Source organism: Xiphophorus maculatus, chromosome 8 (assembly GCF_002775205.1).
Source record: "Xiphophorus maculatus strain JP 163 A chromosome 8, X_maculatus-5.0-male, whole genome shotgun sequence".
Lineage (NCBI taxonomy): Eukaryota > Metazoa > Chordata > Actinopteri > Cyprinodontiformes > Poeciliidae > Xiphophorus > Xiphophorus maculatus.
In genome coordinates this window covers 26,132,823-26,158,638 of record NC_036450.1, presented here as the reverse complement: position 1 = coordinate 26,158,638, position 25,816 = coordinate 26,132,823, and the positions used below count along the sequence as shown (strand labels likewise).

The 25,816-nt window shown below is 38.4% G+C and overlaps 1 protein-coding gene across 1 annotated transcript; it reads left to right on the top strand.

Annotated features, from left to right (window-relative positions):
* Positions 1-929: 929 nt before the first annotated feature.
* Positions 930-24,433, top strand: pam (peptidylglycine alpha-amidating monooxygenase). The gene is made up of 25 exons (XM_023338475.1): positions 930-1,032; positions 3,858-3,983; positions 4,197-4,314; positions 4,464-4,521; positions 5,228-5,315; positions 5,709-5,800; positions 6,084-6,167; positions 7,128-7,176; positions 7,600-7,667; positions 9,100-9,180; positions 9,259-9,335; positions 10,190-10,293; positions 10,743-10,936; positions 13,569-13,619; positions 14,019-14,148; positions 14,715-14,831; positions 14,955-15,027; positions 15,887-16,097; positions 16,417-16,620; positions 16,793-16,908; positions 18,526-18,622; positions 20,028-20,078; positions 20,157-20,399; positions 22,741-22,800; positions 22,930-24,433. The coding sequence occupies exons 2-25, from the start codon at positions 3,895-3,897 to the stop codon at positions 23,118-23,120; spliced, it is 2,646 nt and encodes an 881-aa protein (XP_023194243.1). The 5' UTR covers positions 930-1,032; positions 3,858-3,894; the 3' UTR covers positions 23,121-24,433.
* Positions 24,434-25,816: the final 1,383 nt, after the last annotated feature.

The window sequence follows — 25,816 nt, the reverse complement described above, 5'->3', positions numbered from 1 at the left end:
CCTGTTCAGCTAAAATGGAACTTCTTTTTTTTTTCAGGCTGCATGCAAAATGTTGCAGCCCAAAGAAAACCGCCCTGTCTCTGTCTGTGAAACATGATGGAAGCAGCATGATGCTGTGGGACGTCGCAAAAGAACTTGAGATGTACAGTAGGACAATGATCCTCAACATACAACCATAGCTACAATGAACTGGTTTAGGTCAAATCATATTATTTTGAATTATTGTCTTTATAATTTTTATTATTATTGTTGTTATTATCAGATTCAAATTTTCACGCTTCTGTCCTGCTTCTCCCTAATATGTTCTGCTGTAACAACTGAATTTGTCCACTCTGGGATTAAAACAATTCTATTAAAATTCTATTCTATTCTATTCTATTCTATTCTATTCTATTCTATTCTATTCTATTCTATTATATTCTGTTAGAATGGGTCAGCAAAGGTAGACCATCCAATCTGACTGAGGATGGACGGAAGAAACAGTCACTAAATGTTGTTTGTAATGTAAAAAAACAAACAAACGAAAAACATAAAAATCTTAGTTACAGGTTTTCATGTCAGTGCTGTCAGTTTAATGCACTGGAATCCTTTGAATGACGCCAGTGCATTAAAAGGACTTTAATGTGTTATAGTTCAAGAAAACATCGGCTTATAATGCAGAACATAAATATATTTAAATAGCATAGGAAGAAAAACCAAGCATTCATAATTGGTATTATGATAGTTTTTTTTCTATTACAGTATTAATTGTCTCATGAGCAGAACATCAGTTTCCTGTTGATTGATTGATTGATTGATTGATTTTACGGCTAAACGTCAGACGCGCTGACGTAACGATCCAATAAGGTCATACGTCACTTCGGCGTCTACGTATGCTGTCTATGCCTCCCGTGGACTATTATGGTCAATCATGAGCTATTTGGTGCTTTTACTCTGAAAGGGGAAGTGCAGACGTGACTTCTTATCAATTAAAAAAAAAAAAAAACGGGAAAACAATCGTCATCTGGAAAGACGTGCTGCGGCCACCAGCAGGTATTGTGTTCCTTTGATGAAAAATACTAGCCGTATCTTTGCGAATGGTTTTCTCTTGTTTGGTGGCGGTTTAATAGAAGTCGGTTACAATGCAGACAACCGTCTTTAGCATATGGAGCTCATAGATATTACTGTTAAAACCCTATTAGCCACATTAGCTAACAATGTTAGAGCATCTCTACAGCGAAGGTGTATCGTTCCAGCGCTCATTAGCTACACTGAGCTCTATTTTAGCCATTTTGAGCAGGTGTAACACGCCGGTAGTCGGGAAACATAATGGTGACATGTTTTGGTCTGATTCAGGCTCGCCGTCAATGTTTTAGCTATCTTTTAGATTTGGACCAAACATATTTTAGCACACCAAATGAAAAAACGCCACCAAGTGAGAACGTTAAGTTCCTACATGCTAATCGTAAGAACCTCCTATATTTAACACATTTCTTATCCCTGCTTGGCCTCAACCAGCTGTCGCCTAAGAAGTCCTGTTTACCACATCAGTGGGAATTTAAAATGATTCTACATTCGTTCTTGCGAGTCTACACAGTTGTATAAATGTTCATATCAACACTGCGTATAGATGTAATGTGGTTGACGGTTTATCACGTACTCCGTGTGTGGGAAGAGTCTCGTTTCCATAGTTTCCTTTTTGCTCTCAGAGGGTTGTCATGTTAGCACAGCGCTGACCTTCAGCCTTCTTTCCTCAGTTGGATCCACCATGCTCTGTCAACAGCGGTGAGTCATCAGGAAAGCAGAGCATTTCAATGAGTTTTAACACTGAAAAGCATCCTCTAAATTTAAAGTTCAATGATACAAACAGCTGCTTCCACACTCTGACGCAGAGGAGAATATCACTGAGCTTTGCAGTGGCTGTAAGTAGGAATGTTCCCCACATTTTCAATAGTTGTATGTTGAAACAAGCAATTTATTTATTTTATTTGTCCGACAAGCGGAGAATTTAAGCTGCCATGACAGAACAAAAGAGTAACAGAAATGAACGAACGGTACAGAGTAGAAGCATACAAGATGAAATAGAAACATAAATATGAAAATGGCAATATAAGTATATAAAGGATGCATGTATAAAAATGTACACACACAAATTTACATTTACAAAACCGCAGTTGCATGCACACACACATGCATATATACGTACATATACATATACACATGCACCCACAGACATGTATGTGTTCATAATTACACTCGTAGATATATTGCGTATCAACAGAAAACTACCAAGTCTATAGCAGGATTGTGCTTGTGGAGTCATCAGAAAACGTTTGTAGAAAGCAGTTTGTGGCGTTGCCAGAACCGTTCCCAGTGGTGCTCCGGTACCGTCTGAAACACAGCCCTGACCTCGGTGTGTGAGGTAGTCCAGGGTCCACGAGGCGAGCTGGTGGTCCACTCCTTTCTTCTCCTGCTTGTCTCTCAGAATTGTGGGTCAGATGGTGTTGAAGTAACTGGAGAAGCTGATAAAACAAGATTCTCACAGTGTCCAGGTGAGAGAGGGGACGATGATGGCATCATCCACCATAATGCCAGAGAGAGCAATAAAAATCTTTCAAATGGCACCAAGGTCATGTGTGCAGGTTGAAAACGAAGTTTGTTGCAGTAATTTTGCAAAGCTGAATTTTTGTCCCTTAATTTTCATTAAAATCTGTGAAAAGTTTTGAACCCAGCATCAGCAGAAAAACACTTGATGTTCAAAAAAATGTTTCAGGTATTGGGATGAAATGATTATTATCTGCCTTTTTAGTGGTTACAATAAATGGTGGTTAGATGAAATGTTGTTTAGCCAGAGGCCATGTTTGTAACTATAGCATTTCAAGGAACAGACATTCAGTGTTTCAGAAGAAACAATGTAGCGTGTTTTCACTGGTGTCACAGAACGTACTGTAGCTACAACCGAACTTTAAGGACAAGCGGCAAGCGTAACTATGGTGACAAAATACTGGAGTATCAAAATAATTTTCCAATTTGTGGATAACAAAGAAAATGTTTGAAATGTGTTCATGAACATAATTAGACACATCAGTTTGGTAAAGTGCTTATTGTTGTCAGTAAAGCTCACAACCAATTTCTATCTTTTTTAGGTTAGAAATGTGTCAGTGGCCTGAGGACAAGGCTCAATTATCAGTGGTTCTATTGAACTGCTTGAAAATGATCTATTACAAGTTATTACACTACTTGAGAATCCAGAACGTGTCCATAACCTGTGCTGCTGTTGCAATAAATTTGACAGTCATTTATTTAGGAGCTTTACTTGGATTTAGTCAGATATTACAGTAATTTAATGTAAAGGTCAAAGTGTGGTCCGTGGGCCATTTTTGGCTCTGGATAGGATTTTGTTCGGCCCCTGACCACAAATCAAGAATGATCAAAAATTTGGCCAACAAAATAGGAGACGATTCATGACCCCCAAAATTTGAGAATGATCTGTTTTTTCTTTTAATAAGGCAGCAATCAGAAGCAAGTGTGTTTTGGATTTCTAATGATATACAGATTCCAAAGAAGTTTTGTTTATTGTTGAGCAGGTAAAACAAACAAAAAAAATAATAACAATAAACACATTTTTGCATTTTATTTAATGAATTTTGTGGCCTGTCAGTAGTAAAAATTTGCCAATTATTCCCCCCTGGGCAAAAAGTTCTGGCCTGTAAAATTACATAAAGAAATATATAGAATAAATAGAAGTATAAGATCAGGGTCTATTTATCTGCTTTGTTGTATAATGAAAATAAAAGAATTTTGATTCTGATACAGGAACTCAACATTGTGTATTTTAGTTATCTTTATGTTCTAGTGGCTTGTTTTCCCATTTGCAGCCTGGTAGTGAACGGCAGAGTGAAACCTGTAGGTGTGATGGGACTCCTGGTGGTCAGTTTGGTGGTAGCGTTCCTCCATCACAGTCACAGTGTGGAACTGCAGCCCTCCCTGTATGGGTCGAAGAGGTAAGGAACTCCTGAAATTCAACTCAGAACCTTTTATTCACTAAAAGATTCTAGCTTAAATATCTACATGCCGTTTATATTGACTGAGGTGTGAATTCTGTGTTTCCTGCTGAATGTACTCCCAGTAATGACAAACAGAACAGATCTACTTTAAATAAATAAAGGAGGAGTGTATATGTTAGTAATGGAGTGTATGTTGTTGTCATTCCTAAGGGTTTGGGAAGATGTCTTAAATCCCAGTGACTGTGTGTCCAGAGTCAGGCCGCCGCAGCTCTTTAACTCTCAGAATTTCACAGTGGATCTTCGAATGCCTGGGGTTTTGCCAACTGAGGTGAGTCTTTTCATTTTTTACTATCCTAAATCTACTGCTAATTTAAGAAAATTATGATGAGTTTTTGGTTCACCTTCATATGAATGTTGCGCAGAACATTTGTGTTTGGTTGAAATAAAGTGATGAGTCTCATCCTCTTGTTGTTTCAGTCGGACACTTACCTGTGCATGGCCTTTCCTGTGCCAACTAGTCGTGATTCATATATTGGTGAGCAAGCCTTCACTTTTCCTGAATGAAATAGCTGTTGTAAATATACAGATGTTTGGTAAGGCCATGTTTTTATTCACCATGAGAAAACAACATGGTCTGTTTGAATTAAAGCTTCAGTATGAAACATTTCGAAAAATATGATTTTATCATATTTGTTCAAATTGACAGTACAAAATGAGACGGGTAATCTTTGCCTCCTCAATATGGTCTTACAGCAATCTGCAGAAATACACCACTTCCTGTCAGAAACAACCAATCAGAGCCAGGGGAGGGTCTTAGCGCTGTCAATCAGCCACCAATGGCAGTTTTCCTGTAATGTTAGGTTGTTTGCCTACCATTGGAACAGCTGGAGCTCATGAGTGCTGTGCAGGAGAGTGTGCAGGCAGCGCGTGCACAAGATGATTGACAGCATTACGATTCTCCTCCTGGCTCTGATTGGTTGTTTCTGACTGGAAGCAGATGGCAGTAGGGCAACAAGGAAGAGGCAGGGGATCTCGATATTTTTTTATTCTTTTTTTTTTTTAAAGATTATCTGTCTTATCTTATGCTGTCAGGAATAGTGACAGGAGTAATAATTGTAAACACAATTCTAAAAGTTACTTACATTAATGTTAAATTCATATGGAAATCTTGAAAAATTGGCAAAACTCTGTTGATTTTGTTGAAAATGTTTCCATTAAGCACAGTGTGTTTCCCCCCTCAGTGGACTTCCTACCTCATGCCAGTATGGACACTGTTCACCACATGCTGCTTTTTGGCTGCCAGACTCCCGTCTCCACCAGCAGCTACTGGTAAGAACCGCATGTCAAAATAGTATGAAGAGAATTATTTTTACAAGCTGGAGCTCAGTTGTGAATGCTGTGTTTCACCAAACGTTTGATCCATAATCTTCATAATTTTTTTCTCATTATTTTTACGCCTTCTGATCAGTTAAAATGTCCCATCATGATATGAGAGATTGCAGTTGACCCCCTGGTGGCGCATGTACAGTAGCTGGTTGGGAACAGGAGAGATGCCAGGAAAATATTTGTAAACCTCCCATCATTCTGGCATTTAGCAAATAGAAATAATTTTGCTGATCCTAAATGACCTAAAAAAGGAAAAGTTTAGTTGGATTTAATTTAAGTCTATAAAAAAGGTTGCATGTCTTTTCATGGCATTGGTTTTATCCCTTCTCTGTTCAGGGACTGTGGCAGCGTACAGGGAACTTGTGAAGACGAGTCTTCCATTATGTATGCCTGGGCTCGAAACGCTCCTCCAACAAAATTACCTAAAGGTAAGTCACACACTCAAGGTAAACAATTTGCATCGTTTCAACTTATGTATTTTTTTTTAACAGGTATTAAACCACTTTATTAGGAGAAACGTTAACAAAAACAGTTTTAGGAAAGGTTCAGGTGAATATAAATAGCTGCGGATACAATATTCAGAATTCATTCTTTATTCAGTAAATAGTTGGTTAGCTACTTTTACACCTGCATTCAGACAGAAAAGAGAGACGTTTTTGTGTTTTCCGGCTGTCTGTTTTTTGCTGATTTGTATTCCTCTTCTTCCATCAGATGTTGGCTTTAAAGTCGGAAGAAATTCAGGAATGTCCTACTTTGTGCTGCAGATACATTATGGAGACGTCAGTGCCTTCAGAGGTGAGTGCCATCGTGTTTCTTAACCTTTCAATCAAACTCCCCAAACTTCTGAAAAGATCCAAGTTGTTGCAATTTATTAGTTAATGCAGAGGACAAAATGGGGAAAAAAGTTGTAAACGGTTTCAGAACATCATTTCACTTAATCACGTTTTGCGATCAAGTGAAATGAATCAGGCCGTTGGAGTCATCCATCAGTAGTACACACCCGATCCACCTTCAGTTCAATTCAGAATACTTTGTTGGGCTTTCTTCCTGTATCTCTTCACAAATCAAAAAAGGACTAAATATTTTTACACTTTACTTTCTAAATACTTTTGAGTCTTTTTCTTGTGATAAAGAAACTCCCACACATGTTGAAAAGCCTGGTTGATAAGCTGTTGAGAAACAGACTGAACAACCTTGAACACATCTACAGACAGACATGCGTGAAAATATTCCAGCCCAGCAAAAGCATCCACATTTCACTTCTCTGCAGCAGTAGCAGGTGTTGCTAACCAACCCTTTAAGTAAGGTGACCAAAAAGTCAAAGATGGCAAAAGCTATTTAGAAAAATTGCTAACAGAGATTTGTTAAATAACTAAAATGCAATTTCAGGTACGGGTGTCTGAATCTCTTTTCAGTAACTGATAAGTTGTAGGTTTTTGGTCATTACTCTTAAATTAGAAATGGTTAGCTTTGTTGAATCTCCAGTGAATGTTATCAGCTTTAAATTGGATCCATATCTTTATCATTTGCTCCAGAGCTCATATAAGTTCACTGAAGACTAATTGAGTTGTTGGATTGTTGCTTAGCTCCATCAGACATCCAGCATTTACAGTCACTTCCACATTGTGCCATTCTGAGCCAGAAAAGAAGAACGTTTTCTGGGCCATGAGCAGACCATGGCTACATCCGTAGGACTTGGAGACTGGATGATGTTAGTAACATTATTAATAATCGTTTTTTTGTCCTCTTTTCCAGATCATCACAGAGATTGCTCTGGACTAACTTTAAGAATGACTTTAAAACCGTAAGTCCACTCACTGGCACTGCAGTTAGCATCCAGTCCAGATTACTGACTCTTCAATACATTCAGATAAATAATAAAGTAGGATTTTTGTTTTCTTAAAGACAAAGATGAAAAAATACTGCAACATTTTGGTTTAGCTGGGGAAAGTATGCCACATGCAGATAGTGAAGGTACTGACGGCCATTTTTGAAGGGATAGGAAAGCAGAGATAAAATGAAAACATTCCTTAAGTTGCCATATTAAAGAGGTTGTACCTGCCTGCAGTAACTTGGATAACAAACATAAAACACCTTCCACTAAAGCTGTGTGTGAAATCAAGGAAGGTCTGGCCTGTTGGCTGGTACTGCCTGTTTGTTCAATTCAATAACTGAGTTAACATGGAGAAAGTAAGAGCTTCCTCTGTTCTTTGTTTCTCCATTAAAGGCAGCCCTTCATTGCGGGCATCTACCTGCTAATGTCTGTGGATACGGTCATCCTTCCAGGAAAAAAAGGTACATTTGTTGTTTCTGAAGCTTTAACTTGATAAACCTCAAAGTCGCTGTATTATTCTCTGACTGGCTGTTGATTCATAAACTTTATCAAGTAGTGTAATCATGTGGAGCACTGTAACATTAGATGATGGCTTACCTGCTTATAGATTCTCAGACAATATTATTAATCTGTGTAGCTCCAGTATAGCGGTGGTCATTTGTTGTGATGAATTTCTTGTCATGATAAATTTCAAGTACCGTAATGCTGGTAAAAACTCTCCAAAACTGACTGTATTGTTAGTATTACTATTTTCTTGACTGATTAATGTCGTTGCTGTGAACAGTTTAGTGATGAAATCCCTCTTCTTTGTGACTGGTACACTGAAGAAATAGAATACAAACAGAATGTTTTTCAAGAGCTAGCCAGCAGAAATTAGCAAACATCTGGTGGAACTGAGCATCAGCTGAGCTCATTATAGGAGCTACTTCTAAATGCTGGTAAAAACAATGTTAAAGGGTTAATAGAGGAGCCATGTTGTGATGATTTCTTGAAAGCAAAGTTTAGAAAGAGCAGGAGAATTCAAAGAGACAAACTCCAGCCGCAACCCAGTAAACCGGCTTCAGATCCACTACAGGAAAGAGGAGACATTATGCTTCAACGATTTGAAAATGTCACATTAACATCAGAATAATAGAATGTCGCTAATTTTCCTGCAGTTTATTCTGAAATCACCTGTCAGCTTTAATCAGCTGCTTTCACAGCTGATTAAAGCTGATCAGGATTGTAGAGCGTTCACAAGCAGGGATTGTTATTTAAAACAGAACTAATAACCTCCTGAGCTATTGGCAGGGATGCTGGGATTGGTCATATACATATATATATATTTTTTGAGTGAGTAAATTGTCTCCAATCACTACAATCTGTAACCAGAACACAATCTGGTTCCGTTTCTCCACAGTAAACAGTAAAAGGTTTTACTGATTTCAGACGACTAACAGATGTAAATGTCAGCATAAAGCTGTCTGTAAGATGTGACACATTTGTGCAGGCAAACAGAAAAGGGAAGCAGCAGAGAGCAGGTTGATCATGCAGATGAAGTGTGTTGCTGTGTGAGTGTGTGATGATGAGATAAGACGTTCCACATGGGGAACTATGACAATGAGGTTTTTTTATGAACTTTACTTTGAGCAAGTCATTTTTTAAAAAGGGAACTTGTGCACTAAGCCTTACTATTCAAAGTAGCTACTAGTTATACGTACTTCAGTAACTTAATTATGCAGTCAGATTTTGGCCCCAAGTTAAATTTTTATAACATCATCTAGAATAGGATCTGTAACAATAACAAACAAAGATTTAGAGAGCCACATATGTTCTAACACCTCCTGTAGGAGATAAAGCAAAAATGCATTGACAGAAAATGCAGTTCATTGTTGTTGTTTTTTGTTCTTTCAGTTACAAATGCAGATGTTGCTTGTGACTATGATTCCTACCCGATCTACCCGTTTGCCTTCAGGACCCACACACACAGCCTCGGTGAGGAGTCGGGTCATTTCCTGCTTCTGTGTCTCCTGGAGTTACATCCTTAGTCCTTCATGATCATTTCTTTCACAGGCAAAGTGGTCAGCGGTTACAGGATTCGTGATGGGAAATGGAGTCTGATTGGGAGACAGTCCCCTCAGCTACCACAGGTAGATAACCACTGAGACATCAGTTGTATACAACTGTTGTTTTTCTGAGAGAGATATCTAATTTTTCTCTCAAAAGTCACTGCTGTCTGTTTGGAAGATAGTTGACTGCAATTTTTCACATTTTCTTTCCGTATAAAAATCCCCACTTTGAACGGTGCATTCATAAAAAGATGTCAAGGTGTTTTTATCAAACTCTTATTTCATATGTAATATGTGTTTCCATCTCCCATTATGCACATTAACTCTAATTAAGAAAAGCCAAAAACCTCAAGTGACCATAAAAATATTTTTTGCAAAATTGAGGAAGATATTTCAGATTTTGATGTTTCCATCAGTCTCATCTAGTGTGATACTTCAAAATGTGCATAAAAATACATTGATGGAACCATGGCTACTGTCTTCCACTCAGAGTAGAATGTAAAAAGCAATCTAAATCAGTTTGGGGTGAAAACAAAGACAGCAGTATTGTCTTCAGGTTGTCCAGTGTCTGTCCAATCTGAGGAATCCATTGATTATCCATTGATCCAACCTGAGGCAGATAGTCACATGGTGATGATGGTGCACAGCAACGTTGCTGGTATTCAGAGCCCTGAATGTATTTAGTCAGCTTGTATGAGGACTGAGAGACAGAGCTGGTCCTCTGCTTTGATTCTGCAGTCCCAGCTAAGCAACCTGAAAACACACACAGCCTGTGATGTTGGTGTGTCATCTTAAATGATGTGAAAGGTTCATGGCTGTGTGTTTATTATGGAACTATGATCATAGTTTCATGAAGGAAGGAGAACTAAAAAACTGAGAGATGAACTTATTTTCACACACTGTTCTTTGCTCATTAATGAATGTTTCCATTCCAGGCTTTCTACCCTGCTAACAAGGATGTGACTGTGCGATACGGTGACACCATGGCTGCCAGATGTGTTTTTAGTGGGGAGGGCCGGATCTCCAAAACGTACATCGGGTGAGTTTCACAGATCACTGCCAAATATTGCTGAGTGACCGATTAGACGTAATCCAAACACACATTTGAAATCTTTATACGATTCTCTTTGGATGATTTTGATGGAGATTTTGGTCTAATTCATCTGTTTGTGGAATGTAAGACTATGATATTAATATACTGTAAGTACTATATTTCAAATTTTCATTGAACTTTTCCAATGGTTTAGGAAATAGAATGATGCATATTTCTTCAATTTAACTTCATTTGAACTTCTTATTTATTCTCCCACCTTTGTAATTTAGTGATTGTGCCCACAAATAACCTTGTGAAGCATTGTCAAAGTTTCCATGCCAACCATCAGGTTCGCAGCACCTGCTGGTTGATGCAGACTGAAGTGGCTTTGAGGTAGCAGCACCAATCAGTGCTGCTTCTGGCTTTAATTATCGTAATCCTTTTTTTTTCTGCAGTGGTACTTCAAATGATGAAATGTGCAACTTCTATATGATGTACTACATGGACAGCAAACATGCCGTTCCCTTCATGAGCTGCATGGAGACGGGCTCTAAAGAACTCTTTCGACATATTCCAGCAGAGGCAAATGTTCCCATCGCTGTGAGTCCAGGTCACATGCACGCCATGATGCCAATGGGAAACGCTACAGGTACATAAATCTACCTCATCTACGTCTGTCTCAAATCTGGCATAAACTTTGAATTTGGTCAAAGAAATCCGAAACTTGTTAAAAGGGGCATTCTACATGTTTTTAAATTTTTTTTATAATCTAGTAAAATAAAATAAAATTTAGATTTAGAAATGATGTCCCGGCAGACACGCTACACTATAAAGAACAGTGTGTTTTGCCAGCATTTAGTTAAAACAATGATTTTAATCTGAAATGTTAAAACATGGTGACAGTGGCGCCATTGAAAAACTTTTATAGGCATGGCCAGACCAGGGCAGTAAAGCATGATTTATTTAATTTTGATTATTATTTAGAATTTTATCATTTGTTTATTTATTGTGCTTTACATTTACGTTGTAATTAAAGATGAATCTATATGACTTTCTGTGACCTGAAGATGATTCAGGGGGCCATGGCCCTCTCTCCATCAGCTGCCAGTTTTTTTTGTTGTTTTTTTTTTTAACAAACTGTTGACTGAGTGAGCAACATTGCCAATAAATATCCTGTATAAATATCTTCTGTGCTCATTGGACTCTCTGCCAGCCAAAGCAATTAAAGCGCCTTAGTTTCTTTCACCGTCCTGCTCAGGCTTCAGGGAGGAGAGCTGTGTGTTTTGGTCTTGTGGTTTGTGTTACTTCAGCCAGATAAGCGAGTCATGTTCAGCTCAGTGCCTTTTGAAGGTGATAGTACTGCAGTGTCATGTCCAATCCATGCTGCTGCTTCATCATTCTCCACGTGTGATAACGGCTTTTAGCTTGTGGTAAAGCAACAGTTCTACAGAAACTACTCACAGAAGTTTTACAGCATCTGTGCAGTTAGCTTGTCAACTTAACCACATGTTTTCTTTATCAAGTCTCCTTTATAAGCACTGCAGTTTTTAATTATTTTAGTAATCGATTATCCTGACGATTAATCAATTAATCGGGGGAAAGAAATTTTAGCAAATTCTAGAGTTTTTTCATTTAACCACTCAAGCCTATTTTTATACATGATTATTAATGCATTAAAAATGCAATTAGGCACATAATTCAAAAACAAACATTTTGGCTGCCTAAAGTGAAAAACAGCATTCCTTCAGTGAAAGCTCGATCATTTGTAGAAAATAATGCATCTGCAGATAAAATAACGTAAAAGATTCTGTCCTTCCTGCTCGACTTTAACATCAGTGCAGTGATCTGATCTGTTTATTATCTTTTTGATTAACCAATTATTAATTGGATTGCAGAAGGGGCGTAATGGGAGATCTAGGTAGAACATATTTACAGACAAAGGCTTCATTTATCTTAAGACTGTTTTTGTCGTTCATACAGTTTTGACTTAATTACTGCTCTGAATGTTATTATTTTAGTAAATTACCTTTTTTTTGTCTTTATGCTATAGTTAACAATTAATCAATTACTAAATCAGTTGACCGTTTTTTAAATGATTCCTTCTACTCCCTCATTGTTCTGTAAAAAATCCTCCTCATTTATTTACTGTCAGTAAGTAAATGATTTACTCTGTGTGTCCTTGTAATGCGTCAAATGAGTGACGGCAAAATGGCTTGAATGAGGACAGATGAGAGGAGAGATGTAGAACTTAATCGTTCACTAAAATCTAGGCTCATTGCAGACTATCATTATCCTTTATGTTGTGTGAAAGTGATTTAATGAAAGTGAGTCCATCAGGCGTTGTTGTGAAGCCAGCATGAACTAAAAGCCAGATAATAGGCTTTCCAGTTAATCGTTATCCATTAAAATTATGTAATGTATGTGGGACTTTCTTTTTTTTCTTAGTAATTGAGCAGCACTCCCTCTTGAGTTGATCAATACTTTAGAAAACTAAACACAGTCTTCCACAGCTTTCTCTGATGGAGCCTGAAACCTTGTTTAGACAGAAAGAACCTGCAGCTGCAAAGCTCTGCTTCTCTAGACTGAATGTAGAGTGAAGCGCTTAGAGGTCCTCTAAGGCCTGTAAGCAAGTACAGGCCATTTACCATTTCTGTTCGCTGATGATACAGCAGTCTCCATGGTAACTGAAGTGAAGTAACTTACAGGGCAGCAAGTGACAATTGTGTGAGGACAACATCCTGTTCATCTCTACGTGACTTAGAAAAGTGAAGTCCAGTTTATTTGTGTCGTACATTTCAGTAACAAGGTTCTTCAAAGTAGAGATGCAAAACTTTCACCGTTTAGCGATTAGATTCAGTAATGATTTTTAATTCAAAAACCAATTTTTCTATTCAAACTATCTAGAGATTCTGTTTAAATTATGGAACAAAAGGAAAAGACATTGTAAACAGAACATTCATTAAACCAATTCCATACTGTGTGAAATTCAAATAGGTTATATTTAAACAAAAATAGCTTTGTGCATACAATTCTGTAATGTAAATTGACTTTATAACTGTCCTTAAGTGTCAGGTCTGAGTCCAAAACATACAATATATATATATATATATATAAATAACTCAAGAAAAGTACAAAGGTTTTAATAAAGGCTGCTTGTTACAAATCTCATAGATGTGTAACATAAAGTATTTTTGAATAGAATTGTCTTTATCGGTTCATTTAGTTGTTTTTCATCCCAAAGTTGCATCTGATTTTTTTTTTTTCTGTATTTCTCAATCAAGATGACAAACAGCCGATGAATGCTAACAAAGCAGAGCTGGTTCTGGATCAGGGTGAGTTATAGTGAATCAAATGTGAACTATGTGAACATGACATGACCAGCTTATAGGTAATAAAGCAGATGCTGAAATGTTAAAAAAAAAAAAAAACATATTAGTGGAAGTAGCAGTATGTAACTGTATGTAATCTAATATTGAACAATAGTCTTAATTTCAACAATATAAACAGCAAAGTGAACAGCAAAGCTGGAAAGGTTGACTGGGTTCTAGTAAAAAGTGGTTATTGTTTCCCAATTGGCTTTGTGAAAATAAACATTTATGAGGAAGAACCGTGGAGAATTCTTCGACTCATATGGAAATGTGTGTGTGTGGGTGTGTGTGTGTGTGTGTGTGTGTGCGTGTGTGTGTGTGTGTGTGTGTGTGTGTGTGTGTGTATTCATGGTGTGGTTGCAGATTCTCATTTGGAGCAGGTGTCAGCATGGCCGCAGAGTTCTCTTCAGCTGGGCCAGGTGTCAGGACTCGCCCTGGACTCTGATTCCAACCTGGTCATTTTTCACAGAGGCGACCACCACTGGGGGGCAGAGTGGGTTGCTTTCACTTTTCACATAGTTATGTAGTTAACAAATGTTGCATAAGCACTTTAATGTCTGTTGTTTTCATCAAAACCGCTACTACTAAGAAATTATTTGGAGATCTCACATGCAGCTTTTTCATCTCCAGTTTTTGCACATTCTTACAAATGAAGCACATTTGCTTCATTTGAGCTCCAAATACAACAACAACTTTACTTTGGTGTAGATTTGATCATTTGTAGCAAAGTATTCATCTGCAGCTAAGAAATCCTTCTAACATCAACATGTGAGACGCCCAGCCCTTTCTGCTCAGCTTAAAGGGGCAGTATTATGTCAAATAGATGTTTTAGGTCTTTACATCATGTTATAATGTTAATTCCTCATCAAAGACATACCTGTAGTGTTGCCTTGATTCTTTCATGCATGTTTGAGAAATCCTTTAATCTCCATGGCAACCATTTAGCTGTCCAAAAACACCTGGATGGACCTAGCTCCGCCTTCAAGGCACAGCTCCTCGCCGGAGCTGCAGTTTCCAAGGTTACGCACAGTAAATGTTCTCTCTTGTGTGTTTGCTTAGTTCTTTCAACAGCCAGGCTCGGTACCAGCAGCGGTCCCTGGGGCCCATCCAGCAGTCTACTATCCTGGTTGTGGACCCGGCCAACGGCAGAATCCTGAAGGCTTCAGGCCGGAACATGTGAGTGTGTGAGAAAATGTTTCCTGGTTATAAATGTAAGGGTTATAATGCTGGGATACGATTTGAAGCCCTGCAGAGTTGGGTCTGTTTTTATTAACTTCAGATCGTTTTCTGTTCTTGCAGGTTTTATTTGCCTCATGGAATAACGACAGACCAGGAGAATAACTACTGGGTGACTGATGTGGCTTTACATCAGGTGAGCTGGAGCGCGAGCGCTAACCACACTGGAGCGACGTAGCCTTTACACAAACCCACAGTTTGTAGTAGCATCAAGCTAACCTAGAAACAAGTGGTGATAAAAACTGACATGTTCTTGTCCGTGTGTGTCTGAGATAAAAGTTACACCTTCAAAATTGCTTTTGTTTCTCAAAATGAAATGATATTTTGCTATCTTTTATTTTTTAAAGATAAACTGTGTTTTTGAAGAATTCGGCACAAATGAAGTGTTCAGACCTCTTCAACATTTTTCACATTTTGTCAAAAACAAACTTCAGTATTTGGCTGTTATGTGTTGGACCGATACATAGTAGGGCATAATCCTGAATTAGAAAAAAAAGCATGCAATAATAATGGGCAATACTAAACAAAAAATGTACTGTTTTTGTGTGAAAATAGTTTTGCTATCAGAAGAATAAATTTGACATGATTATGTATGCAAACCCTGAAAGCGTAACGTAGTTCTGTTTAGTGATAAAAATGCACCATTTAATGTCTGGAGTGATCAGTTGTTCTTCATTAAAAATGTGTTAAGAGCGGTATTTCAGTTTTTGGGCTGTGATTGAAGTGATGTTCAGTCATAGCTTCACTCTACAGACAGAAAAGCTGCAAAAAAAGGAAAAAATCCATAAAATGCGACCAACTTTTTGCCCATCTCAGCATGCTTTTGTAAGTTCCCCACAGTATGAGGCCAGGCAATTTATTGTGGCAGCGATCAGTCAAAATTCTTAGCATGATAAGAGATTTATCACGGTAACTGATAAACAATAGGATAAATTCCCACCCTGACAGTGGCAGTGAAGTCTCCTTCAGCTGTTTTGTGCGTTGCTGTTCCTCAGGTGTTAAAAGTGAGCGGTGACGGCAGGGACAGAACCCTGCTGGTCCTGGGAGAGGCTTTCACTCCGGGTAGCGACACCGAGCACTTCTGCCAGCCGACGGACGTGGCCGTCGACCCTGAAACCAGGAACGTCTTTGTGTCTGACGGCTACTGCAACGCCAGGATCCTGAAGTTTGCTGCCGATGGCACATACTTAACTCAGTGGGGAGCAGGTAGCCAGCGCAAAGTACACATAAATACTTGGAGTGTTAAAGCCCTAAAACCTAGAGGTTTTAGTTTTATTCCTAAGCATTGTAATGAAACCAATTGTTTTTGGTTCAGGAAATTCATGAAACGTCAAGGTATTCCTCAGTTTACACTTTAGTGGCAAATATCAGAGTGCAAATTTAATCAATGTAGCCAAACTTATTCTTCAGGAACCCAGTTTCTGTGCAGTCAGAGCAACAATGACAGTATAATTCACTGTGGTTACACATCACTAACACTGATGGATCAGAAATTCACCTTCTCATCTCTACGTTCTGGGTAAAGGCTCGTCAGACAGAAGGAGGCGCACGCCGTTCCGGATCCCCCACAGCTTGGTTCTCCTTCCTGAAAGGAAGGAAGTGTGTGTGGCTGACAGGGAAAACGGCCGAATCCAGTGCTTCATCGCTGAGACCGGCGAGTTTGTCAAAGAGATAAAGAACGAAGAGTTTGGAGGAGAAGTGTTTGCCATCACCTACAGCCCTGCTGGAAGTGAGTACACTGGCACTGTTGGTCCAAAGTTAGGTTTTGTTCATATCCTTCTTCATTTCAGACATCAGATGATTTAGTTTCAACATCTTTTGTTGAGGGTTTTTTAAATTGTGAATATGTGTCATTTTAGTTGTTTTTAATGAATCTCCTTCCTGTCTTCTCCGCCCTGAAGACGGCCTGATCTTTGCAGTGAACGGAGACTCGCCCTACCACTCAGCTCCACTCAGAGGGTTTGTTCTAGATTATTCAACCAAACAAATTCTGGATTCCTTCAGCCCCACCCAGAAGGTAAACACGCTGGCATTCACTGACGGATCTTTCCCTAAAAACCGATGCTTACTAGAGAAGAAACAAAAGTGGTAGCCGGAACTTCATTATTAGATATTTGTGACTTTTTTAAAATCCATTTCTGGATTCCTCTATGAGTTGTATATCTTATTGACACTAGAAACTCACTTAGAAACTCTCATAAAGGTTTGCCATAAAAGATCCTTACATTAGGATGGGCAATTGTAATTTCATGCCAGATTGTTTAATCAGTTTAATGCAGTCAAGTTGGCTTTTTAAAAATAATAATTTTGCAGATGTGATGATGTAATTGATACTGATGTCTTGTTGGATTTTCCTGTTGTGGAGAACTTAAGAGAGGAGGCAAGGTTATTATTTAAAATCAACGTTTTTGGTATGTAATGTTTTAATCATGATGTAATGAAAATCATCCCTCATCAAAGCTGAAGAACTAAAGACTGTTTGTATCTTAAAGCTTCTGCTCCTTTCAAACTAAGAATTAGTGAATAATCAGCAATCTTGTACAGTTGTGATCAATTTATTTTGAATCTCAGAACACAAACACTTAAAAATATTTTATCTTTTTAAAGCTCAGGAAAAAAAGCTCTGAGTGTTTTTCTTTCTTTTCCTATTTGAGGAAATGCTGATGTGGAAGTTGGTGCTTTCTTTAAAGGGAATGTTTCATACAAAATTCACATTTTGTATGTTTTGTACTTTCATTTGAGTCTCAGCTGCTTCTAAAAACAGCCAAAGTGTTTAAAAACACCCAGCCAGTTTTTGGCAGCAAGTTGATGTTTTTCTGTGTCTGAAAAATGAGTCGTTTCAAAAACCTTCTGAATCTAACGTCGCATATCAGCAGGTACTGTCCCTCACCTAGCAGGTAACGGCGCCCGGCCTGTTACCTAGCAACCCCTGTCAAGCTCCATCACTTTCGGTCAGTTGGTTTTACCACTGTATGCGCCGTACAATGGCTGCTGGAAAAGACAAGTGTTTTTGACCTCCCATCCAAAAACCACTTGCTGCATGTTTGTTGGTTGTGTAGGAGGCTCCACTTCTGCTTTTCAAAGATGTATAGTTGTATACTTGCGCATATGTCATTTTAAGGTGTAAATGTTGAGCGTGGCCAGAAGCAGCTTATTTGGATTTTAAAGTAACAGAGGCCCTAAAACAACTCATTCTGAAACATAGCAGAGCAGACTGGAATCTCATTTTGTAAGAATGATTTTGTGCAAAAAATGTTATGAACATGTTTTGTATCACCCACAGATCTATCCTGACCTGTTCAAGAAAGCATAATAGGGTCACCTTTAATTCAATTTCTCCACTGATGTTTGGGAGTTCAAACGCTGTAACATTCATCGTTAGTGGCTGGGTTGAAATATTGTTAGAAAATAAGTTCATCTCTCAGTTTTTTAGTTCTAAATAAAAGTCAAAACAATCTAATTTTTCTTCGCCTTCACAATCATGCATTACTGTATGGTTATCTATCACGTAAAATCCCACTAAAATTCATTGAAGTTTGTGAAAATAAAGTGACAAATGTGACAAAGGTGTGAATACTTTTGAAAGGTACAGTATGTTAATAACATGGTTACTTTTGTGTTTTCCTTTCTACAGGAGTTTAAAATGCCTCATGACATTGTCGTAACTAAGGATGGAAGTGTTTTTGTCGGAGACGCAGGAAGCAATTCAGTCTTTAAGTTTACTGCAGAAAGTAAGTTCATTCTCATTATGACACTATGCTAAATGTTCCAATAAATGTGTTTTATCTTGTTCACCTGGGTTCAAATTCAGCTTATCCAACACATTTGATTGTGTCTGTGGGGCTGTTCTGTACGGTGGCCGACAGGTGCAAATGCGCAGCAAAAGAGAAAACATGCAAACAAAAAAGAAGACACCCCCGAATGAAATGCAGCAAATAAAAAGAGAGACGCAAACACCCCCGAATGAAATGCAGCAAACAAAAAGAGAGACGCAAACACCCCCGAATGAAATGCAGCAAACAAAAAGAGAGACGCAAACACCCCCGAATGAAATGCAGCAAATAAAAAGTGTTGAAAACGGAAGTGCTCCAGACCACTAGGGGGAGTCAAAGAAAATAGTATTCATTTCTATGGGACCAGATGCAAGATTTTTCTTCTTCTTCTTCTTGGTATTTATTGGCGGTTGGCAACAAACTTACAGTAGCATTACCGCCACTTACCAGTATGGAGTGTGGTTCGAGATGGTCTATAAACTTTCACTTTCTACCTTTTCCCTCCATTAACTCCTGATTAAACATACCCCCACACATACACACCTGCTTATATTATCCAACTTGCTTATAACTTTATATACCCCTCTTTGATATTCTTTACACATTCACACCCAACTTGCTCTACTCATATCCTATGAAATAGCTTTGTTTTTTTAAGATACCGAATAATTATTTGAATATGTCTACTCCCGAAATCTCTCCTCAAAAATTCTATTAAATTAAACCTTTCTTTAATACCTACACACTCTCTCAGCATGCATCTTCTCTCTTCTTCATACTTACAACACTCTAAAATAACATGCTCTATTGTTTCAGACTTCTCACAATAATCACACTTTCCAGATGCAAGATTCAGAGAGATACCTTTACTTTCTTTCAAATTTCTTTCTCTGAATCTTGCATCTGGTCCCATAGAAATGAATACTATTTTCTTTGACTCCCCCTAGTGGTCTGGAGCACTTCCGTTTTCAACACTTTTTATTTGCTGCATTTCATTCGGGGGTGTTTGCGTCTCACTTTTTATTTGCTGCATTTCATTCGGGGGTGTTTGCGTCTCTCTTTTTATTTGCTGCATTTCATTCGGGGGTGTTTGCGTCTCTCTTTTTATTTGCTGCATTTCATTCGGGGGTGTTTGCGTCTCTCTTTTTATTTGCTGCATTTCATTCGGGGGTGTTTGCGTCTCTCTTTTTATTTGCTGCATTTCATTCGGGGGTGTCTTCTTTTTTGTTTGCATGTTTTCTCTTTTGCTGCGCATTTGCACCTGTCGGCCACCGTAGTTCTGAGTAATCCAGTCACAGATTTGTTGGTTACAAGCTGCATACATTAGTTTTTAATGAGAAACTTTCCTGCCTCCACTTTTCAGAGTTGCACCGTTCTGTGAAGAAAGCCGGAATCGAGGTCCAGGAACTTGAAGGTAAGCAGACTAAGTTCCATTTGTAATGCCTGACTGCTCCATCAGATCCCAGCTTCATCCGTCCTGCTCTCTGTTTAGAAGTGGAGGCGTTCGTCCAAGCCAAGCTGAAGCCACATCCCAACATTTCAAAGACTGCGCCTGTCAAGGAGAAGCAAACCGTGGCAGAGAAGAGCCATCCGCTGGTAGAAGTGGAACCAAGGAAAAGCGCACCGAAGTCAAAGAAAGAGAACAGCGTCCTCCCTGCTGTTGTTGTCTCGCTGCTCCTCGTCTTTCTGCTGGTCATCGTCTTCCTGGGAGTCTTCATGTGCTGGATGAAAAACAGTATGTATGACGAGAAAACAGGACGACTAATCTCACTTCATGCACCGACTCTCTCTAAGACCTAACAAATATCTGCACATTTGTGTTTGTGCGGCTACGACTGAAAACACTTCCTTCACTTTGTCAATCATTTATTGGTTTATGTAAACCTTTAAAAAGCAGCCAGCCAGACTGCCAGAGTGCTTTACCATCAGAACGGGGATGAGTACCCAAAAGTTATACTCAAGTAAGAATAGCACTACTTCAATATATTTTTACTCAAGTAAACATAAAAGAAGAAATGACTCAAGTAAGAGTAAAAAAGTATTTTGTAAAAAGTCTACTCAAGTCCTGAGTGACTGATCAAATGATCAATCATTTAGTATTTAACAGTTACATCAACAAATGGACCAAAATTTAAAGTTAAGTGAAAATTTTGATATTTTAATCACCAAAATGGCAATAATTCATTTAAGTAACGGAAAATGAAAAAATCAGGCAACGGTTGTTTTTTTTTTTCCAAATCAATTTTTACGGTGGCCGACAGGTGCAAATGCGCAGCAAAAGAGAAAACATGCAAACAAAAAAGAAGACACCCCCGAATGAAATGCAGCAAATAAAAAGAGAGACGCAAACACCCCCGAATGAAATGCAGCAAATAAAAAGAGAGACGCAAACACCCCCGAATGAAATGCAGCAAATAAAAAGAGAGACGCAAACACCCCCGAATGAAATGCAGCAAACAAAAAGTGTTGAAAACGGAAGTGCTCCAGACCACTAGGGGGAGTCAAAGAAAATAGTATTCATTTCTATGGGACCAGATGCAAGATTCTTCTTCTTCTTCTTCTTGGTATTTATTGGCGGTTGGCAACAAACTTACAGTAGCATTACCGCCACTTACCAGTATGGAGTGTGGTTCGAGATGGTCTATAAACTTTCACTTTCTACCTTTTCCCTCCATTAACTCCTGATTAAACATACCCCCACACATACACACCTGCTTATATTATCCAACTTGCTTATAACTTTATATACCCCTCTTTGATATTCTTTACACATTCACACCCAACTTGCTCTACTCATATCCTATGAAATAGCTTTGTTTTTTTAAGATACCGAATAATTATTTGAATATGTCTACTCCCGAAATCTCTCCTCAAAAATTCTATTAAATTAAACCTTTCTTTAATACCTACACACTCTCTCAGCATGCATCTTCTCTCTTCTTCATACTTACAACACTCTAAAATAACATGCTCTATTGTTTCAGACTTCTCACAATAATCACACTTTCCAGATGCAAGATTCAGAGAGATACCTTTACTTTCTTTCAAATTTCTTTCTCTGAATCTTGCATCTGGTCCCATAGAAATGAATACTATTTTCTTTGACTCCCCCTAGTGGTCTGGAGCACTTCCGTTTTCAACACTTTTTGTTTGCTGCATTTCATTCGGGGGTGTTTGCGTCTCTCTTTTTATTTGCTGCATTTCATTCGGGGGTGTTTGCGTCTCTCTTTTTATTTGCTGCATTTCATTCGGGGGTGTTTGCGTCTCTCTTTTTGTTTGCTGCATTTCATTCGGGGGTGTCTTCTTTTTTGTTCGCATGTTTTCTCTTTTGCTGCGCATTTGCACCTGTCGGCCACCGTAAATTTTTCAACCTAAAACTTTTGAAACTTTAACAAAAACTGCAGGTCTGTGTCTGGTGAATTTTTGCTGTAAACAAGTTTGTTCTTCATTCAGTGGGTAAACATTTTTTACAAGTAAGAGTAGAAATATTTCATAATAAAATTACTCAAGTAAAAGAAAAAGTACAAGATAGTAAAAATACTCTTAAAAGTAAATTTTGGCTGATTATCATTGTGGAAATTGTGAACTTATGAAACAGTCTGTCAGTGCATCACATCACAGGCCCACCACTCTGACTACACGTCCCATCAGACTGCACACTGTCTGATTTCAGTCACATGAACAATGCAAAAAAAATAAATCATATTTTATCAAAAAATCTGAATTGAGCATGTAAACCTACAGTGTGAACGTAGTCATGGGATGTAATTATTGTGATTACAGTTTTACTGTCCACTTTGTATTGAAGTGTTGCCGAGTTTTATGTTAACATTCTTGAGTATTTTTGATCATTAAAAAATTAATTAATGGATATTATTAGTGTCTATTAATTCATGGGCACTAATAAAACATCAATACAGCTTGAAAATTGTCCAGTTCTGGTCAGCTGCTGATGGACATTAAACCTCTATGCCTGCACATCCAGACAGACGAGGTGTTCTAAGTTATGCTAACCATAACTAAGTTAGTTCTGCTGTGCGGCCTGCACTCATTTTCTGTTTACTGACTGTTTTCAGAGAGAAATGAGATTAAAATGGAGCCTCGCTCTGTGGGAGGAGTCTTGGGTAAAATTCGAGGTAAGACACACACACACACACACACACACACACAAAAAAAAGCATTTCTGGACTGTGGCTGTGTTACATGTCCTATAGATTGATCCTGAACTCCAGCAGGAAGTAACTCCCCTTGTTCCTCCCCGTCAGGTAAAGCAGTGGGAACTCTGAACCTGGGGAAATTCTTTGCGTCTCATAAAGGTTACAGTCGCCAGGGCTTCGACCAGCTGAGCACTGAGGGCAGCGACCAGGAGAGGAACGTGGAGGACAGCAGCGACTCGGACACAGAGGAGTACTCTGCTCCTCCTCCTCGCCCTCCTCCTCCTCAGTCCTCCTCTTAGGCAGCCCCCCCCCCCTCCAAACACAGCTTAGATTTCTCACATGTGCTAATTCACCGTTTTTGTAACCGTTGTCAGCTGCCAATATTGCTATTTAATGTATATATTTAAATGTGTTCTTGTATATAAAATTCATTTTATTGTCATCTTGACAAAATCTTGGAGACAAAATGATTATATTTATATTTTTTCTTTATATAAAACAAATTGCCTTTATGGTAAAACTATCAGCACAGTCCCCAAAAACAACCGTCCACTAATATCAGGTTTAGCCTTAAAAAGTCTAAGAAAATCTGCAAATGCATTATTATGTAGAAAAAATGTTCATGTGATTTTTATTATTTATCTTTTTTAATTGTATTATTTTCTTTTCATTTCTTAGCTCTCACTTTTTAATCGTTTTCATAAAATCCTGCAGCCCTGTGACTGTAGTGCCTACAGTACCACTAGGTGGGGCTGTTGTCAGCCATGTTTGTCTCCTGCAGCTCCTGTCACAGATTATTAATGCTGATGCTCAATCTGAATGTTTTCTCAGATTAAACTTACAGTGTTTCAGTGTCAGTTTAGGGATGAGATGAATGAGGATTTCAGAGGAGAATCCTGACATTTGTTGCTGCAGTCGGGATTATAGATGTCATTTGATGTTCTTTATGACATTTCAGCATCATCATTGTATTTGGTCGACTATCATTTCACTTGTAATTCTGTGCCTTCTGCTGGTTTGTTTTCTTCCAGGCAAATAGCCCAGATCTTGTAGTGTGGCATGGCTAACTATTTAACATGTGGGGAGCAGACTTCATGCTGCTGCAGCTTTCTGCTTGTTGTCAAAGGCTAATCTGAACCCACTGTGCTTTTTTTTTCTTTGTCCAGCTAATTTAAACAAAACAATTTCCTCTGTTCACTTCCAGAGTTCACTAAAAGCAGCACATTTATCCGGAACTGCATTCAGTTCCACGTGGAAAGAGAATTTATTTTTCATTTAACCGCTGTTCAGATATTTTATTACAGCAGAATTCAAGTGAATAATTTAGTAAATTGCATCTTTAAAAAAAAATAAAAAAAATTAATGATCTGTTAAGTCACCTTCTGTAATGTCAGGTTTTACGTTAGTAGATCAGTTTTTCGATAATTTCTAAAATTGTATTCCATGTTTTCTGCCGCTGCTCATAGTTTGCTTTCCTAACCGCATGCCATAGATATTTAGCTACGCTGTCACATGTGGCCTACCTTGTATTAGCTGTGACACCGGTTTAAGTACAAGAGTACTATTTTCAGTAACTATTGTATTTGTGTAATAAAGTGTCTGCAAAGCATCACTATGTTGTGGATTACTTTGTCTAATTGACCTTTGACATATTCATTACATTTCCTGAAATAACCTCTAATATTCAAGCACTCATAGCTGAAAGGAATGACAAAGACTGACGAAACAAAAAAAAACTCCATATTTTATTTTTCACATAAACTTATTTACATGTATACATGCATCAGCATTGATGTAAACACTGGCAGCAATAAGGATTCAAGTGCAGCAAGAGGAGAAAACTTGGCTTTCTTTTCACATATGCACCATTTTTCATTGTTTTTGTGCTGCTTACATAATGTCACAGAATTACTGTACTCTGAAACTATTCGCATCAGAAACACAAAAACAGCAGTGTATCGTGGTAATGTAAAACTGGAATAGCTGCTGAAAGAGATTTTAGGTCAGTTTTTGTTTCTTTCGAACATAATGGTACAACGGCATATTGGGGCCACTGTGGACGGGGGAAAAAAGAAACTTCTGTCAAAAAACGTTAATGTTTTCTAGAAATGTTCTGAAAATGAATTTCAAAATTCCTGAGCTTTTTGGCAGAGATGTACTTCTTTTTTCTACATACAATGGCACCAATATGCCATCATAGAGTGTCGGTGTATTCCAACCAAACAGGATCAACCTGAACGGGTGAGCAGTGTGAAAGGAAATGAAGTCTGTAGGTTTTGGGGGACAGGATAAATAAACAACTGTCACAAATACAGAAAATACCTGCTGGGGTTCAAAGTATTAGAGAAGGAGTGAAATCATACAGAGCAAATTTGACCAAATGAATAAATAAAAAATACATAATAAGGACAGGCTTCTTCTAAACTTGCTATTGAGGTTGCATGGTGATGCAGCTGTTTGCTCTATGTGGTGTTTGCATGTTCTCGCTGTGCGTTTGTGTGTCCAGGTTACGTAAGTTCACTGACTTCCTCCCTCCTGTTAGGTTAATTGGTCTCTACATGGCTTTGAGGCGCAGGTGTGTGTGTGTGTGTGTGTGTGTGTGTGTGTGTGTGTGTGTGTGTGTGTGTGTGTGTGTGTGTGTGTGTGTGTGTGTGTGTGTGTCCTCTGCTGCCCTGTAGCAGTGCAGCTATCTGCCCAGGGAGCAGCTGACCTGTGGTAGATTAACTATTGGAAATTGGCAGCGTTGGAGCATCAAACCCCTTATACTTAATTGGGAGAAGCTATTTTGGGAAAATAGTTTGAAATTTTACAGAAGAGTTCCAGATGCAGTGAGAGCTCAGGTGGAGCCAGCTGCACACGGTCAGAAAAAACCCCAAAACACCATCCTCCTACTACTTCCTGTGGTCTTCTTCAACGTTTTTGCCAGTAGTAACAGCCGGTTGTTGATCACATGACTTGAGACGTTTTAAAAAAAGTGTTTCCATGCCTATAAGAA